General features: G+C 42.1%; 2 protein-coding genes across 2 annotated transcripts; both read right to left on the reverse strand.

Moving 5' to 3' along the window:
• Positions 1–465: 465 nt before the first annotated feature.
• wdr13 (WD repeat domain 13) lies at positions 466–6,807 on the reverse strand. Its single transcript, XM_079225649.1, has 10 exons — positions 6,802–6,807; positions 6,188–6,275; positions 5,831–6,062; positions 5,315–5,424; positions 4,941–5,071; positions 4,535–4,842; positions 3,034–3,214; positions 2,760–2,901; positions 2,531–2,649; positions 466–1,310 (listed from the first exon to the last, which is right to left on the reverse strand). The coding sequence occupies exons 2-10, from the start codon at positions 6,226–6,228 to the stop codon at positions 1,126–1,128; spliced, it is 1,449 nt and encodes a 482-aa protein (XP_079081775.1). The 5' UTR covers positions 6,229–6,275; positions 6,802–6,807; the 3' UTR covers positions 466–1,125.
• A 4,177-nt stretch (positions 6,808–10,984) lies between these two features.
• Positions 10,985–16,451, reverse strand: LOC306743257 (protein-serine O-palmitoleoyltransferase porcupine-like; the record flags this gene model as incomplete). Its single annotated transcript, XM_079225762.1, has 14 exons — positions 10,985–11,086; positions 11,393–11,503; positions 12,920–13,005; positions 13,205–13,268; positions 13,386–13,462; positions 13,612–13,712; positions 13,801–13,926; positions 14,026–14,040; positions 15,133–15,153; positions 15,258–15,388; positions 15,509–15,690; positions 15,840–15,883; positions 16,026–16,218; positions 16,316–16,451. The coding sequence occupies 14 exons, from the start codon at positions 16,449–16,451 to the stop codon at positions 10,985–10,987; spliced, it is 1,389 nt and encodes a 462-aa protein (XP_079081888.1).
• Between the last annotated feature and the right edge of the window lie 1,123 nt (positions 16,452–17,574).

A 17,574-nucleotide genomic window follows, 5' to 3' on the forward strand; every position in this document is an offset into this window, starting at 1 on the left:
TGAGATATTTCAGACTGGATCAAACAACATTTGCATCCATAGAGCAACGCATTAAAAAATAATTATCAATGTATTCATGGCCAAACAGGCAAAGGAATATTTAAAAAAATAGATTCTTAGAACACTAAAAAGGTCAAATATTTAAAACCCCCAAAATACATTTTAGTTCCTTCACAATTCTAGAGCAATATCTTATCTCATGATATAATGTCATAGATAGCTCAGCTCCCAATGCAACAGTATATTTTTCTTTCAGTCATTGACGTAGAGGGAATCGTGTGTCGTTCCCACAGAGACCCACACGATGACTAACACTCTCCTACACCGTAGGTTTGACCACCCTTCTACAATAAGCTGGTATTACCATTATACGTTTGCTAAATCGTATTGTTCAAATATATTGGGTGGAAAAAAAGAACACAGCTGCTGCCGACAGTTTCAGTAGTTTATTCTGAATGTGCGTTAAATAAATTATATTAATCTGCAACCAGCATGAACTCAATACACACACACACATACACAGAGAGATTAATACAAACACATACTTAAAACGCACTCGTCTTTTGTGACCATCAATTTGATTTGCCTACAGTCTGATACGGAGTTCAATGTCATGCACATGGTCTTAAATGCAAACAGGCAATTGCAGAATTGAAAGCAAACAAGGCGGTTTTACTACACTTGATTACACTGCTTGAGTAACAGTTACATAAATAGGGAACTAGATATATGCCAGAGAGACGGTCAATGTGATACAAAGTGTTGAACCGGTTTTCTCTGGAATATTACGTTGTAGCCTCTTCACATGAATTCAGTCACAAGTCAGAGGTAAGCCATGACACATGCATGGGAGTAGTGCTCTTTGTTTCCTGGTTAAAAAAAACAACGTCTCAGTTGCAGCTGGAGGAGTACTGACACACACACACACATACAACCAATCCCTTGTATTTCGAAAACATCCCTACCACCTACACGGCGTGGTTTTCTATCCGATTGCACTTGAGTTATCGTTAAACGTTTAATGCAGCCCGTTACATTCCAGTGAACATCTACAGACTTGGTATTGGACGGTTAAGGGGTGGCAGGGCCATTTTCATGGATGGAGGCAATGTATTGGTGGGCCAGTCACTTTTGCTCCCGCCTCCAGATGATGACCATGCCGGTGGAATCGGCGGATGCCAGTAAACTCTCGTCACAGTTGAAGCTGACGTCCAGCACCGGTCCCCCGTGACCCTGCAACTTGTTCACTATCGCCTTAGTGTTGCGTTCGACGTCGAAGAAGTAGACACAGGCGTCCTCGCTGCCGGTAACTGTGCGGGAGGGAACATCAGAAGTTTAAATAGTTAAACGGTGAAGAGACATTACAAGGACAACAACATAAATGATGGATGGCTCATACAAACAACCAAAATGGTCGTCTCAATAGTTTACACCGCTTCTAAACAATATCAAGAGATGGTATTAACTTCACTTTTATGCACAAAACAGCCTTTGAGGCCCGGACACAAAAGTGACAAAGCACTAGCAGAGACCGACTTTGCCTCACATCACCTGTGTCTCGGCCAAAAAGTTGCACTAGCGTGTCCATTCTGTGTGAGAGGAAATAACTGTGGTATCAGTCATTCAAAAAGGGAAACTGGAAGATCCAGGACTTGATATACGAGCCGTTGCTACATACATGATACAAAACGGTTTGCCTACCAATTTCTCAGTCACCACATAGCTTGATTCCAGATGGCCACGTTCTTGTGAAAATATCCGTGTATGGGAATGATCAAATGAGATGAAGATGAAAAATGAAAAGAGCCTTCTGCGTGGGGCTCTCATAACTTTGATAGTTTCCTTGCTCACTTCCATTTCTCCTCATATTCGCTGAAGCTGGACAGACAATCAGTGAGTTCTCTCAATGACAAAAACACCAACAAGCTTAAAAACTAGCGCCACAAACTGCCAGGGCTTTTTGAATTTCTAGCAGGAGAAGCAGCTCAACTGTATTGAGATACAGATATGAGGCAACACCTCAGTCGGTTCACGTCCTTTTTTAAAAAAAGTAAGCAATCGTGTTGCAAAACCTCAGCGGCTTCTGTAACAGGGAAATAACAACACATCCCTAACTGAAGACTCTCCAGAGTATTTCGATGAGTGAGATGCTTCTGTTAATTAGAGACACAAACCTGATAATTTTAACACTGAATGAAATCAACTGTTGATTGTTAGAAAATAATCAAAAGTGAGGAAAGTCAAATAAGGTGAAGCTCTGAAGTGGAGGGTTGTCACAAACTACTATACACAAAGAAATTCTACAACCTTTTGGTAGACGAGCACTTTACAAAGCCAATACAACTAACTCAAACATACATACAAGCTAACAACACATTAGGTTACTTAATTGCTGAAAAGGTTGCCATTTAGTTTTTTTATCCCAAAATAGCAGTATGTATATCCTTTTTTCACACTATATACCCTGCCATTACTATTCGGGTTACATTTACTATTAAAATATCACAGCCGGTACATAGAGGCGTCTTACCCACACAGGCCCCCTGTCTGAAAGACATGAGGGGGCAGAAGATGCTATGAACATGCTGGGAACCATGCTGGATGGGGAAGCTCCTCTTCAGCTGTAGTGTACCATCATTGTCCACCACCCTGCCAATGCAAAAGGTGGAATAAGTGATCAGATGCAATGTAACAATGGAAATACTTCTTCACATATAGGCTAAAAAAATACAAAAGTGCCTATTCTCAAACAGACTGACCTGTACAGCAGCAGCTTATTGACACAGGCGTTGATCAGCAGGGAGGGGTCTCTGGCCTCTCGGCTAATCCAGGACCGAGCAGATATGCTGCAGATGGAGCTGCCTTCACTCACCACCAGACGCTTGGCTTTGGTCAGCTTCCCTGTAGGGGGAGGGGCGAGCAGACCGGCAGAGATGCATCAACCCTCTCAACCAGAGATAACATTTAGTGTGTGATTCGAAAATCTAAATGTAATTTGTGATTCAGTCACTGCCACATTTTTTTGGAGTGTACCTGTGGCCATGTCAAAGAGGAAGGAGAAAATGCTCCCCCTGTCATCACCAGCCCAAAGGATCCTCCCTGGAGCATCAAAGGACAGAGACAGCACGCGGCCTGTCAGCTTACTGGAGCCCCCCTTCACCTTCTTCCCAGTGGAGATGTTCACCACCTGCAGGTGGTGCTTGCTGTTTCCCACCTGCAACACAGAACTGGGTGTCACCAAGGGAGCACTGATAAACTGACTGGCACTTTGCTTGTTGTTGGTACTGACTGTCATTTAAAAACAAATATCCATCTTCCTCATATTCCATTTAATAAACAGTAAATGGACACTGCTGTGCACAACTTTGATTTAATTTTACATTCTGCGCATCAATTCAAGTATTTGCCATCTAAAAGCAGAGGATAAACTAAATCATCTCAGACATTTACCACTTGCTTTGGCAACAAAAGATGGCATTCAACTATCAAATTTGAATCAATGTCTGCACGGTGTAAATATGCATGTCGTTATTGGGATGGGATGAAAGGTTCCATTGAGAGGTTTTGCCTCTGCATGCTTTTATTGTTTTGTGAATATACTTCACTCACAAAAATGAAGTGTTTATCGTAAAATAAGATGCAAGATGTTTTCTTAATTTTACAGCATGTTATGTACGCAAATAAAAGCTGCGTTGGTCGATGGGTACATCAAGACCCGCGCAGAGCACATTCTGACATTTTTCCAAAATTCTGAACACCATATGTGATAAAATTGGACTGTGCCTCAAATACCAATAAAACCGTCAAACGTGGCTGTGTGATGACAGAGACATGGCAAGGAAGGTATTTATAATGTTTTTCAGGTTTAAATTCATCTGAATTCAGACGTTTGAAATGTCAAAGTAGTGAGTCACATATTTGATGTCTTATCACAGTTATGACTGCAGCCATGTGACTTGTTTCGAGACTGTAAAGTAGATTATTACGGTAAGTATTACTGGACATATTTCTAGAATTTTACTTTTTAGAAGGAATTCTTAATGATCACTGATTTACTGAGATATCAATATCAAAAGTATCACCCCTGTTATTGAAGTCAAACATCGAGTCTAGAGACACATCCATTGTCTTTTGTGTTGGTTAACAAAACAAACATCAGCAGGATTTTACAAATGTATTATCAGGACTGTATTGTTGCTACCCTAAAAGTAGTCCATATAAAATGGCAGGTGAGATGGAAATTATTCAAAAATTCCTTTCCAATATTAGAAGTATAATACTGCAACACAAAAAGAGTGGATCTTCCCCTAGTTGTCAAGTTAAGGACATAAAGAAATGTAGGATGAACTAGTACATCAGCTCATTAAAATACTTACAGCCAATTAGACAGGGATCTATTATTTCGCTAGTCCTAAATTAAGCATTGTTTAATGGCATTACCCCTAACGGATTTAAAAAATCAAGTTGTTGTGGTACTAGGGAATAAGTACTAGAGAATATATAAATGATATAACATGTCTCAAATGGGACTGACCACGGTAAGGTTGTTGTTCATGGGCTGGAAGGTGCAGCAGAGCAACTCGCTGGATTCGGGATCCCTGACCTCTCGGATGCACCGACCATCCTCCGTGTTCCAGATACGCAGAGTCCCATCTAGTGATGTCGACACAATGATGTCATTGCTCAAAGACCATGCAAAGTCTGTGACGGGACCCCCGTGACCTTTCAGGGTCACCTTCACACTGGGAGGAGACGGGGACAATGTCATGATGGAGAGGCTGCCATCCAGGGAGCAGCAAGCAAGGAGGTGCTTGTCATCATTCGCAAATTGCAACCGTGGAACTAAAAAGAACAAGGAGAGGAAGATTGAGTTAAATAAATGGTGACGTTTAATGTGTTCAAATGAATTATCATAAATAAATTAAAAACTATTTACTTACCAGCAGAGTCCACATGTTGGTCAAATATGTGGTGCATGCCAGCAAAAGCATAATTTTCACTTAAAGTTGTGTCCCCTGCCATGGCACGACTGGCCTCTGCCACTGAGGTGGGCACCAAACTGCCCGGAGGCCTGCGGCCAGAAATAAAAACCACCATGTAAGCATATAATCAATACAATACACCTCACAACCCTCGCCTACAGCTGACAACTCAATATACGAGATCTGATAATTACTCAGTGCAACCAAACCAGAATTACAGCCAGCAAATCCAACAAAACGCAATTGCTCAAAAAGGAGAAATAAATCAAAGCGAATTAAATTGCTCAAAGCGATGAGACAAGAGGCTGAATGCAAGTTGAGGATTTGGGTACCTCTCATCATAAACGGCTCTGTTCATCTGGGCCTGTAGTTGGTAGGATCCTCTGCTGACGGACCGGCGGTGACCACGAGCCCCTTGGGCACGGGGGTCCTCCTCGAAGTCCTGCCCGAGAGGAGGGGAAGACAGAACCTCGTAGGAGTGAGTACAAGTAAAGACAGAACCGAACAGAAATAATCATAAAATAACGGTGTATAATTCTTGAAAGCATATTGAAATTAGCATGCATTTTTAAGTAAAGAAATATATTGAATATACATGGGCAATGCCAGCCATTTCAACCAAGCTGCTCAGCTTAAAATGTATGGGCAACCAAAGTGTTGCTTGGCTATGCTGCTGATTAATGAAGATGAAGGTCTAACCATCCAGATGGCTCTCGTATGTTGGATCCTATATGTTCATTCCAACTCTGAGATATTTTTATGCCTCATTTTTCAAATGAGTACATACACCCCCCCTTATATTCGTTCTCTTCTACATTTCCTGCCCTTTCTGTTTCTTTGGGTCTGACCTCCATGCGGTCCAGTGTGGTGCGGGAGCTGCGCACACTGCTGGCCCTGAAGCTGCTCTGCTCGGACAGGGGCCCGTAGCGCAGGGCCAGCAGCTGACTGCGCAGCCTCAGGTACTGCCTGCGCAGCCCCGGCTCAAAGCCACACTTGGCGTTCTCTCTGAGCAGCTGGCTGCGTCGGCGGATGTACTGAGTTCGGAACTGTGGGAACGTAGGCGTGCGGTAAGCATTGTACCTGGGCAGGGAAAGAAGCGACACAGCACACACAATAACTCACAAGTGATCCATAAGCAATTACACGTCTGAATAGCTTCTTCATCAGTTTAGACTATTAAAAGCCTGCAGTATGAGGAGTCTCACCTTGCGTCCACTGCCAAAACCTGCTGCCAAACTGCTGCCATTCCACTAGCACTCTGGGTCGAGGGGAATCCACTGCCAGGGCAGATTCCTGTTAAAAAACAACACATGTTTTAAGCAAATGTACATATATAACATTCATGTCACTGCATACACATGTAGCTTAGCTAGCGTGAGTGTTACATTCACATAAGTGAAACATCACCCACCCATCCACAGCGTTGAATCAGGTGATGATGCAGAATCTAAAGGCACCACAGGAATCGATATTGAGCTCCGTTTTGCTACGTGGGTTTGACACCAGGATATAACTGTTGAACTGTGAAGTGCACTGACATAGTCACGTGGAGCTAAAGAATTAATGGATTGGGACATTTTTAGCGCGAGGATAGGAAGTAGCACCAAATGCACAGCTAACGACGCAAAGCTAACAAACGTCAGCTAGCAAGTTAGCCATAACATCACGTGCGATTTACTCGCATAACAAATCTATTTCCCCCTCATTCTTCAGTGTAGACAGATGTAATACCAGGTAGCAGCGTTATACACAGTATAAGTCACTGCGTTGTCACAATACACCACGGAAACACCGAGAAATACACGTGAAAACGGCTCACCTTCCTTAGCTTTTCTCCATCGCTGCTTTTACTGTCACAAGTCACATGACACAGTGCGACCACGCCCACTCACTGATGTGGAGCTCGCGCTGGATCCGGGTGATGCATGCGCCGCATTTACTTGATGTATTGTTTGATCCGATGTGGTGAAGTGACCACGGTAGATTGGATTAGAAAATGCGACGGAAAACGACCAGAAACAGACAGTTTGGTTTACAGCAGCATGGTTTCATAGGGTTGTCATGTAACGTTTATTTTTAACACTGGTAGACTGACTTCTATGCATATTAATTAAATGTGGTGCCTCGAGGGAAAACGGTCGGCCTCAAAGGGGGAAATCATTAATTAGTTATTAACAGTAATATTTTAATAATGTTACCCAAACCATAAGAAACCACAGTGTATGAATATTTAGTAAAAGGCCTGCATTCAAAATCTTAGTATACTTATGGAAGTATAAGTATAAGTTATGCATTCATGTGTAATGATTTTGGAACTGGTACATCTGGGCATTTTAATCTATAATAATCATCTACATATTTCTACTACTACTAATACAAATTATAATTGTGTATTTGTGTTTTGTATTACTAATCTGTATCTGCAAAGTACAAATTGTAAATCAATGTAGTGGAGTTACAATATGGGCTTCCAAAGTGTACTGGATTAGAAGTATAAAGTAGCATGGAAATATTCAAGAAATGTATTAGTACCTTAAAAGTGTACATAAGTACAGTACTTGAGTAAATGTACTACTTCCCCACTGAAAAGTCCACACAATTAAGAATGAAAAGGACGGCAAATATGAGCCTCACTTAATGACCCTGCTATAATCCTCCACTCCTAGTGCTGACAATACTGAAGACTAATTTAGTGTAACCATGTGTAGCAACAAAATCGTAATCCTTTATCCAGTGTCTAATGTGGCTGATTAACATTTAAAAAAAGATCCCATGCTAGACCTTTTTAAAAATAATAAAAACCCATTCTCATGTTGCCGGTAACATGACAAGAGGTGAGCCCATTGTTCCAGTGGGTTCACAATGGCAGTATGACAAGGTCAGCTCTGAGGTTTCGCCTGGCTCAGCAAAGACCTGCAGAGCTGTGGGGCATGCTACTCAGCTGACGGGGCTCTTTGCTTGTTCGTGGTGCTCTTTCTCGAAGGGGCCCCAGTGACAGAGCCATTCATAAGCACGGGCCATAAATGACCGAGTTGAACACCACATTAAGCACTGCATTCTCAGGACTCTGAACTGACTGGACCACCGCCAAAATGCCAGGAACAAAAGGTAAGCAATGTGAAACAAAAATATATGTCTAAAAAATATATGTCTAAAAAATGTTTGCTGTTTAATTTATCTAGATACTAGCAGAGCTGCATGTTCAACGACATATATATACACGATTAGATGGCTAATAAAAAAATGTATAAATGGCAAAAGTCTGACATATGTCTGTTTACACTATTTTCAGGTAACAAGTCGGACAAGAAGTCAGCTACCAAGGTAGGATAATCATTAATATACGTATACACTCATTTTCTTCTCAATCTGTAGTTCTTTGTTGTTTCATTTGATGTTTATATTTGTTGTTTCACTTGATATCTATATTTACCTTCATTTCACAGCAACCTCAGAGTCCTAAGGAGCAGCCGAAGAAAGATGATCAGAAAGGAGATGATAACAAGAAGCAAGGAGGTAAGCATTTAAACTCGCTACATGATATTTAAACCCAGTGAATCAAACCTGTGCGCTACATGAATTCCAATTTTTTTTTTTTTATTGAAAGTCGATATAGGCTTTTAGTGGCACAACAATATGTTCCCTATCTCTGGCACACAGTGTGGAAGTGACATGCCGTTATTGCCGTGTCCCCAGTGAAGGTATCTGTCTGTGTGTCATCCCCTCGCAGGACAGCCGAAGGGAGAGAAGCAATAACTTCCAGGCCTTTGTGAAGATGGCTTTGGAGACACTGCTGGGCTCCTGCCGTCGTAAACACGGCAGCCCTCGGGGGAAACAGGGCTGAGTGCACATCTCCCTTCGCACTCTCCCCTTGAACATGCAGACTGGGCTGTTGTGCGGCCTTCCAATACAGCATCTGCCCACCTCTCACAGAGAAAGAAAGTGAACCTGATCTCTATCCATCACCATCTGTTGTTCAACCTGTCCCTCTCACCCTTTCCAAGTTCTTTCTGCCCCTTTTTCCACACAGTCCACACGGATTTATTGGATGCTCAGAAATAGACTCCAGGTTAAACCGGACCATCGCTTTGAGCAAAAAAAAATTAGTTTCCCCTTTGCAATCCTTTCCGAACTCACCTTCATACCACAATCGACTGTCTAACAGTCTATACTTTCTTCTTGTAAATAGTAATAATGCAAATAAACAACTATTTCTTACAGCACTGCATGTATCTTGGCTTCTATGTGTACCTGATATTCTAACAGTTCATATCTTCAACAGTGAATTAAACAGACAGCAATCCAGGTTTGATGTAAAATTTTATAAAAAATATCACAGATGCATCAGTGCCTTCACATTTACAGGGAGAGAAGTGAACTTAAAGTAAATATCAGAACAATATTGAATACTGTATTTGTCAGATTGAGTGGTATTAGGTCTGAAGAGACTGATCACTTGTTCTCAGGCATGAACAAACATCCAGGCTCTCATCTAAAACACTACGTCTTTAGTCATGATAAAATCCTTTTGATGTCTAGATTTCAGAAAGATATAGACAGAGAGTGAACACAATCTGATACAGACGCTTTGATTCTTTCATATAGTAATCATCAATTACACAAATGCCCCCATTTAAAGCAGTGGTGTGATACAAATCTGTATTTAAGGATTAATATTCCACATAGCATCATTTCATCCACTATGAAATTAGAAAAAACGTTTAAACATTTTCCCCTTTACAGTTACAAGTGTGAAATACCCTGATTCTAAACCTTTATTTTCAATACTGGGGAGTGAAAGAGTTTTTCACATCTACTGATAAACTCTTCTCTAAGCAAAGTAAAAATAACTAAATTGTGAAAGGAAATAATGCTAAAAGCTAAAGACAAACACCATAAGGACATTTCACCACAAAAAAGAGTTCATAGATTACTGATTCATTTTCTTTATCTAAAATTCACAAAAGGGAAAATCATTATCATAACCATAACCTGTGCTCTTTTCATCCAGAAGAAAACTCGTTGTTATCTTACACACATGAGTATTCTGTATTTTTCGAAATGCCAACAAATCCCATGAAAAGACTCAATCCATAAAATCCTTTATTCTAACAAGTGTTATGTCTGATGTGGCTTATTCTTCTGTGTCATTGACCTCCATTGTTGTCCAAAATGTATCAGCAAGCTACACTGACGTGTCATTGGTATTGCTCATTGCAAAGGAACGTGGGTACTGTAGTTTATTTAGAGCCGCTTCCACGTACGCCGTCCTGCTGCTACATGTGCACTCGGTAGAGCATGTGCATTAATCCGCTGCTGAAAATAATTTCTAACAAATGCGCTATTTACTCTTGTTTGAGAGATGTCTGCTAAAATCTACTGTGCCCATGTATTTTAGAAAATCACACAGGCTTTTTAAAAATGTAAATATTGAATGGGTTTTCGGGGCCGAGAGCCAGAGACTCTAATGTTTTGTTTTCCTTTTTCACGGGATTTGATGAAAATAAGAATACCGTAGAAATCCACCAGCCTTATCTTTTAAACGATTGTAAAACACTGAAGGTGCAGGGGGGAAAGCACATCTGGAGGACATCTGCGCCGCAGAGTCGACGCTGAAACCTAGATAATGGGCTCTATCGTGTGTCCGCAGAAAGGAGCAGCCAGATGATCTCCACCATGCTGATAAGTATTGATTGCGACTCACAGTGAGACATCGGTAACTGCTGTCACAACATGAGGGCCTGGCAACTGCGGCTCAGGAAAAAAAAAAAAAGGTTGCTCTACGGAGAAAAGGAGGGGGAGTGGGCTATCATTTCATGGATATCAAAACTAGTCCCCAGCAGGTTAGATTAATAGATTACGCAGCGCAACCGTATTGGTTTGTTGTTGTACACAGGTGGATTCTGTTCTCTTCGGTCTGATGCAGAATAAAGTCACAGTGCAGAGATGGAGAACCAACCTTAGATCTCTCATTATTGCTTCACTTTCTCCATCTCTTATTATTAGAGAATGAGGCGGTACAATATCCAGCATCCAAATGTGGCCCAGTGGCTTGTCCAGCTCAGATCTGACCACTTCTGGATGGTATGATGGGTGATGTCATCCTGTGTGGGGGCAGTACATACTCCGTAAGCGCTCGACGGGATAATGCAAATACACAAACCTTTACTTTCATACACTTTGCATCACAAATAATACTACATAATACTATATAATTACAAGAAAATGGGATTAAAAATGTATATGTGACAGTTCACCTCCCTCCTTTGAACTATAAATACTGCAGCTGCTGTTACATTCCTGTATAGCAGTTCACATGTTCTCATGTCACATAGCGTGCTGTATATTTTATGAGTACAGGGTGTATAAATATAGTCGCATACATTCCTCTCAACATGTTGTGTCCCTACCTCATCCTCCTCCATGTAGTCCACACTGGAGTTGAACACAGAGCCCAGGTACGTCAGGTGGAGTATGGCCAAAGCGCTGAATGCTATGTTAATCACATACACCCACAGCTTCTGGAGAGGGAGAAACAATGCATCATGTAAGAACAAAGGGCTCAAATCAATGTTTCAGACACGCTTATCTGTTTCATTGCCATATGTGTGGGTTTTTCTCTTGAAGGCCCGGAAAATGTATTCTCTCAACCAGCTTCTTACACAGTCTTGATGAAGCAGATTAGTTAAGTATAATAAATAATAACTTATTTTACCAGCCGTTAACTTTGACTGTTTGCTCATGAATAATTAATGTTATGGAGAAATAATTTCAAACCACATTTTCGGGGGCTTTAATGTATCATTGCCAGGAACAATGTGAACGATCAGCACTATGTTGCAGTCCATGCAGGCTGCTTTTCCTTGGCATAAATCATTATTCCCCCTCCCCTCTGCTCTTGACGTGTGCAACCAACATAATATAAGGGATTTTAGCTGGGCGTCTTGCCAGTCAACTCCTAAAATGTATCAACTAACAGCACTGTATTTTTACTCCCACAGTTGAGTTTTTTTTCTGGCATTAAAACCTGATGTACACATTACTTTCGTAGGTACATCATTTTAATGATTCAACTATTTCTTATGTTTCCTAATATGATTTGCCTGCTGAGGAAGTTTAATATTATTCTTATTATAGGCCAAATCAAAAGGGAAAAATGATGAGGGGCTTAATTTCATATTTTTAAGTATATGCAGAGTAAAAATAGAGACCACATTTTTTTTCCTGAGAGCTAACTAGGCCAGAGGATCTACGAGGTAGGCCCCCTTTGAGCACCTCCTGCTCTCAAAGGAAGTGCCAGCAATGCCAGCGCAACGGCCATTTGCACAGATAAAATAGTTGGAAGAAAACCAGGATATGTCCAAAAGATGTAGAAAACACCACGGGCCGGTGATTGGAATGGGAAATAGACATCTCTATGTGTGCAGCATGAAGCATTAATTAAAAATCAATACAAATAATAAACATCCAACAAATGAGTGAAACATATGCAACTGTTAAAAACAACTGTGGGTATAGGTTACATTTGGAGCTGCATTATGTTTTTTTCTTAAAGGAATAGTTTGCGATGGCAAATTAAACTGCGGTGACACTGAATCATTTAAATGGTAACCAAACCATTACAATTTAAAATTGTGAACTCTATTGACCACAGCGTGGCTATCTAAAAAAGCCGGGTTTGTGGATGTCCTACATCTCTCTGACCAATCAGTGGTGAGCAGTGTTTTAACTCCACCCTCTAGCATCAGCTATCTCGCTTGGAACCTCGGCCGAGGTGGTACCAAGAATAGATTGGTTGATCCACACATTTTGCTGATGGAAATGTAAAAATAACCATTCTACTGTGTTACGTACTGAACTGAACTGGACTGCTTCCTGGAAACGCAGCTTTAAATGACCCCCTTTTCTTTGAGAAGGAGGAGAAAGGAGCATTTTACCTTTTTGTTCCGGTGAGTGCAGTTTGCCTGACATCCCTTTGACAGTATACAGGCATTAAAAATGGCTGCAAGCCTCTTCCGCAACACTGAAACACAAAAACAAGACCAAAGCATTCAAATAAAGCCAGAGGAAGAGAAGTTCCTTTTTAGCCATAAGAGGTAAATTACAAGCACTGCAGTGAACAGAAACAGCGGGTGCAATTAACCATTACTGCAAAGCTAAGCACCTTCTCTAAATGGAAAGGTTCTAATGTGGAAAGGAGACAACATTAGGCAGACTCTCACCGTGCTCAATGTACGTGATGAACCCCAGAGACATGAGTACTGCACCCAGATGAAAGCTCAAACCCTGCCAGACACAAGAGACACAATCTAAACAATCAACTTGTAGAAACAGACACACAACAGTAGCCCCCACAGAGCATGAGGTTTACTTGCTTATGTAAGATGTCCACACAGTACTCACATGCAGAAGCGCGCTGGCTGTATACGTCACCATGATGGCGGAGAACGTCCCAAATTTGAGAGCACTTTTAAAAACATCTGTGAGACAAGAGCATCAGCTTGCTTGAGAGTGTCTGTTTAATTGAGCCATTACCATGCCGTTTATAATGAGAACAAAAAGCCCCCTAAATTTTTTTTTAAAACACAGCTGCTGCCATCCAGCAATCACTGCGAACATTGTGACTCACAGGTGTGCAGAAAGCGAGACATGGGCAGATTCCACGATGTTACCACCTCCACCATGGACCGGGGGAATTCTATACTCAGTGGCTTGGATACAGTCATATCCCTACAAAACAAAAAGGTAAAAGGGGCTGTTTTGAAATATGAATTAAGACAAACACACTTTATGTTAATACTGCACATGCAATTCTGACCATTTAAGGTTGTCTTTCTCCTCTGTGAAGCCGGCTCCAGCCAGAGTAGTGGTGGTCTCGCTCAAATACCCAACAAAATAATTGCTGAAGTGGAAAGACATTGTGTTCTCATACGCCAGCAACCACCTGGCACAATGACATCAAAAGAGAAAGAAACAGACAGATATTACGCGGCAATTACCGATTAGAACCTAATAAATCATTAATCAGAACCAATATACGTACTTTGCTGGTGTACCTCTGAGAAGCAGCATAATAAAGAGAGAAGGTGCAGCAGTTAATGTTTGATATTAAATGCATATGTTATATTGACGACATGAAACAGTTAAACAGGTAAATGAAAGGGTGAGACGGTTGTGCTGGTGCATATGTGCATATGTGTAGCACAGAGAGGAGGTAATGATGTGGATACATGCATGCAGGTAAAGGTGTCGCACATTCAGTAAACAGAAAGCATGCATTAAAAGTATAGTTCGGATGCTTTGAAGTGTGGTTGTACTTATCTATCGTCACTACATTACATACAGTAGATGACCCCAAGATTAGAGAAGCAGACAGGAGTTAGTGCATGGAAGCAAAGTTATGTATTACTGTGGATGGGGGCAGCAGCAAAAAGCCCACCAAAAAAACTCTCTTTAAGTGTGTAGTATATTTAGTACATTTCTGCCTCTTTACATTGCCATGAGACAACTAGAGAGTCTTATATTTCCAACAGGACCTGAAGCCATTATCTATGCTCTTGCTGAGGCAACCAGACTGTTAAATAAAAAAACTGTAATTTTACCTCACAGAACACGGGAGCTGCGGGTCTAACACTGCCTCGATCGGTTCGTTTGTTGGTGTTAGTGTGTAACTTTGGTTATTTTGAATGCACCGAAGTCACACACTAACGCAAACAAACTAATCGATCACAAATTAAAATGAATGTTTTGTTTCAATGGAGTCTTGTGGCTTTTTAAAAGCATAGGCGGATACAACGGCTTCAGTTCCCCGTTGGAAACAGCTGTATCGTGGCAAAATAAAGTGGTGAAAATATTCCAAATATAGCGTACTTTAAAATGAGATCGACTTTTTGGTGGGCTTCTCTTTTAGGTGGCTAAAATAGGTTTTGCTGCGGCTCCTGTCCACAGCAGTACATTGCTTTGCTTCTGTGCAATAACTCCTGTGTGCATCTCCAAGCCAGAAGCGTGCAGACGTCGTCTACTGAAGGTAATACACTGACTATGGATAAGAACTTAAAACAATTCTAACTATCTCTTTTTAGAATACAAAATATGTGAAGGGGCATGCCTCCAATGTTGAGTGTCGGAACCACTAGGGTGAATTAATTACCTGATCTTCCTCCTCTTTTTGCTGTAAACAAAGCAGGTAATAGCAGAAAATTAATAATCCATGAACAATCGAAACCAGAGAGTAAACGTGGGATTTGGATTTGTTCATCTCTATGTTCCACTCACCCTCGCAGTAGCTTGTCTCCATAGACCGGTATGAAATAAGGGAAGAGGTAGGGTGCCACGCAGTTGGAAATAACAAGGCAGACCTGGCTCTTCACCCAGCTAACAGATACTTTTAACAGCCATGAAAAGCTCTGAGGAGAAGAATGAACCAAAGATTTGAGCAGTTTGCGGCTCGTCTCAGCATAAATCTTTTAAATAATCCTCACCCCCACACTCACACCCATTCTTAAGAGATACCGTATCACACTCACCAGCTTAGGTCCTTCTAAAGCTTCTTTGTAGCTGTTGAAGCTGATCCAGGGACCAAAGATGACAGTGCCCACAAAGTAAATATAGCCCATGAACTCGATGGGTGACGGTACGCTGGTCACGACCCCTCTGTCCAGATCGAAGGCCAGAGAGATGGCTTTCATGGCAACCACCATCTGTGAACCTGGACACCAGCAACAGCACTTCAATAGTTTGACTAGATTCCAACATAAGACCATTATCAAGGCTGGGTATGAAACTAGAACGATATTGAACGTATTGCATTTATCTATCAGAAATGTGTCAAATGTTGCTGCCCACAGAAAACACTACCTCTCATCTTGTGCCAGTTGGTGGTGTCCTTCATGTGCAGCTCTCTGATCAAATTAGATAAGAATAGTTTCAGTTTTGATGTCGTTTTAGACTCAAATTAAACACTGACTTTGCACAGTGTTCACTTCAAACACAGACTGGATGTGTGCTGCTGAGCTGTCGGGTATCAGAGGAGGACTCTCTTACCCCAGCAGCAGATAGATGAGCACAGTGATGGAGAGGAAGGTGCCTCGGATGGTAGAGTGGCGGCACAGGAAGAGGAAGAGGTAGCAGAGAAGGCTGAGAAGGACCACCCAGATCATATGAAGCTCAAAGAACAGGTAGAGAGTGTAGAAACCTCCTGCTACCGTGCCCAGGTGCTTCACAAAAGAAGGGAGGCCTGATGAAGCAAGAAATATAGGATAGAGCAGGTGATTGTGGTGATGCAGGTTATACTGAGTGAATACTGATTGGGCACCAAATAACCAGACTCTCACCCAACATCCAGAGAAGCCGGCACAGCAGGCAGATGACCAGCAGCTGCCACACTTGCTCCAGGCCCTGCTGAGCTGTAGGCAGCAGGCACCCATGACCAAGCTCTTGGAAAAACTTCTGTCGGCTGAATGCTCCCATCACTAGACTTAAAAAGCAGAGGGAAGCCATTTTTTTTATACAGCAAATACATTCCCCTCCCTTGTATTACCAGTGCCTACAACATACGGTATGTTTACTGCACCTGCACGAGAGCACACATGTGCAACTTGCAGGCAGCCTACTGCAGACCGCCCACTAAACCATTCACTCACTGTCAACAGACACACACCAGCCTCAAACTGCAAATCCCAGCATGCAATTCACCTCACTACAAATCTGTGCAAATTCCATGAATTAGATGTGAAAGTTTTAATGATGACAATAAAATACCTTCGCGCTATTACTGCACTCTACTATAAATTAATTCGATTTTTGATCTCAAAACAAACGCATCACACTGTGACTGTGAGAAAGAAACCTCCAACATCCCCGGAGCACAATGACATGCTGAATTATTTAGCTCTGTATTGGTGAATTGGAGACTTCTTGACAGTGCACAATGCAGCATAGTATCCACATGCTATCAAGGCATGCTCTCTACGCAATGCAGGCCACCGATGTAATGAGTTGAATCACAGCTGCATTCCTACAGCCGCTGCATCGACAGCACAGTATGTTGAAGGCGGAGCACCATTAGCTCGTAAAGACCGCTAACCCTCGCTTCACCTCGCCAGCGGGATCGACCGTGATGCTCCCGACCCGACGGCTCCCCCAACGACAGGAACCGCTAACTGGACGCCACGGGCATGTCAGTGTGTTTTCCAAGGGGGTCAAACTTACCCTTTCGGAGCAGCAGCTGGAGGTTACTCCTCGTGTTTCTACTCAGCTGCTTTTCCCGTCCCTTGAGTGTGTGTGTGTGTGTGTGTGTGTGTGTGTGTGTGTGTGTGTGTGTGTGTGTGTAATGCTGCCGCTGTGTTTTAAACACACTCGCTCCAGATGATGCTTATCTGGATGACTCCCATTGTCACAGCATCAGCACCACTTGCCTGTCAAATAGGCAGCCAGTCAGGACCTATCGACCAATCGGCTGCTTAGGTCCGGGAACGCCGGCCAATCATTCCTGTCGTTCGTCTTGAGTGACAGGCGGCGCGGCCAATCAGAACCATCGCCCACCATAACCGGTGCCTTCAGAACCAATAGGACGTGTACAGCGTGCAGATGG

This window comes from Taurulus bubalis (assembly GCF_910589615.1).
Source record: "Taurulus bubalis genome assembly, chromosome: 11".
Lineage (NCBI taxonomy): Eukaryota > Metazoa > Chordata > Actinopteri > Perciformes > Cottidae > Taurulus > Taurulus bubalis.

What these genes read in the sequence shown, in the direction of transcription:
- wdr13 (XM_079225649.1), bottom strand. Translation starts at nt 6,228, where the DNA reads ATGGCAGCAGTTTGGCAGCAGGTTTTGGCAGTGGACGCAAG. An exon ending in CCACACTGGACCGCATGGAG is followed by an intron (nt 5,425 to 5,830) that starts GTCAGACCCAAA and finishes CCTCTCGGGCAG; the next exon opens with GACTTCGAGGAGGACCCCCG. An exon ending in CCTCTTTGACATGGCCACAG is followed by an intron (nt 2,902 to 3,033) that starts GTACACTCCAAA and finishes CTCCCCCTACAG; the next exon opens with GGAAGCTGACCAAAGCCAAG.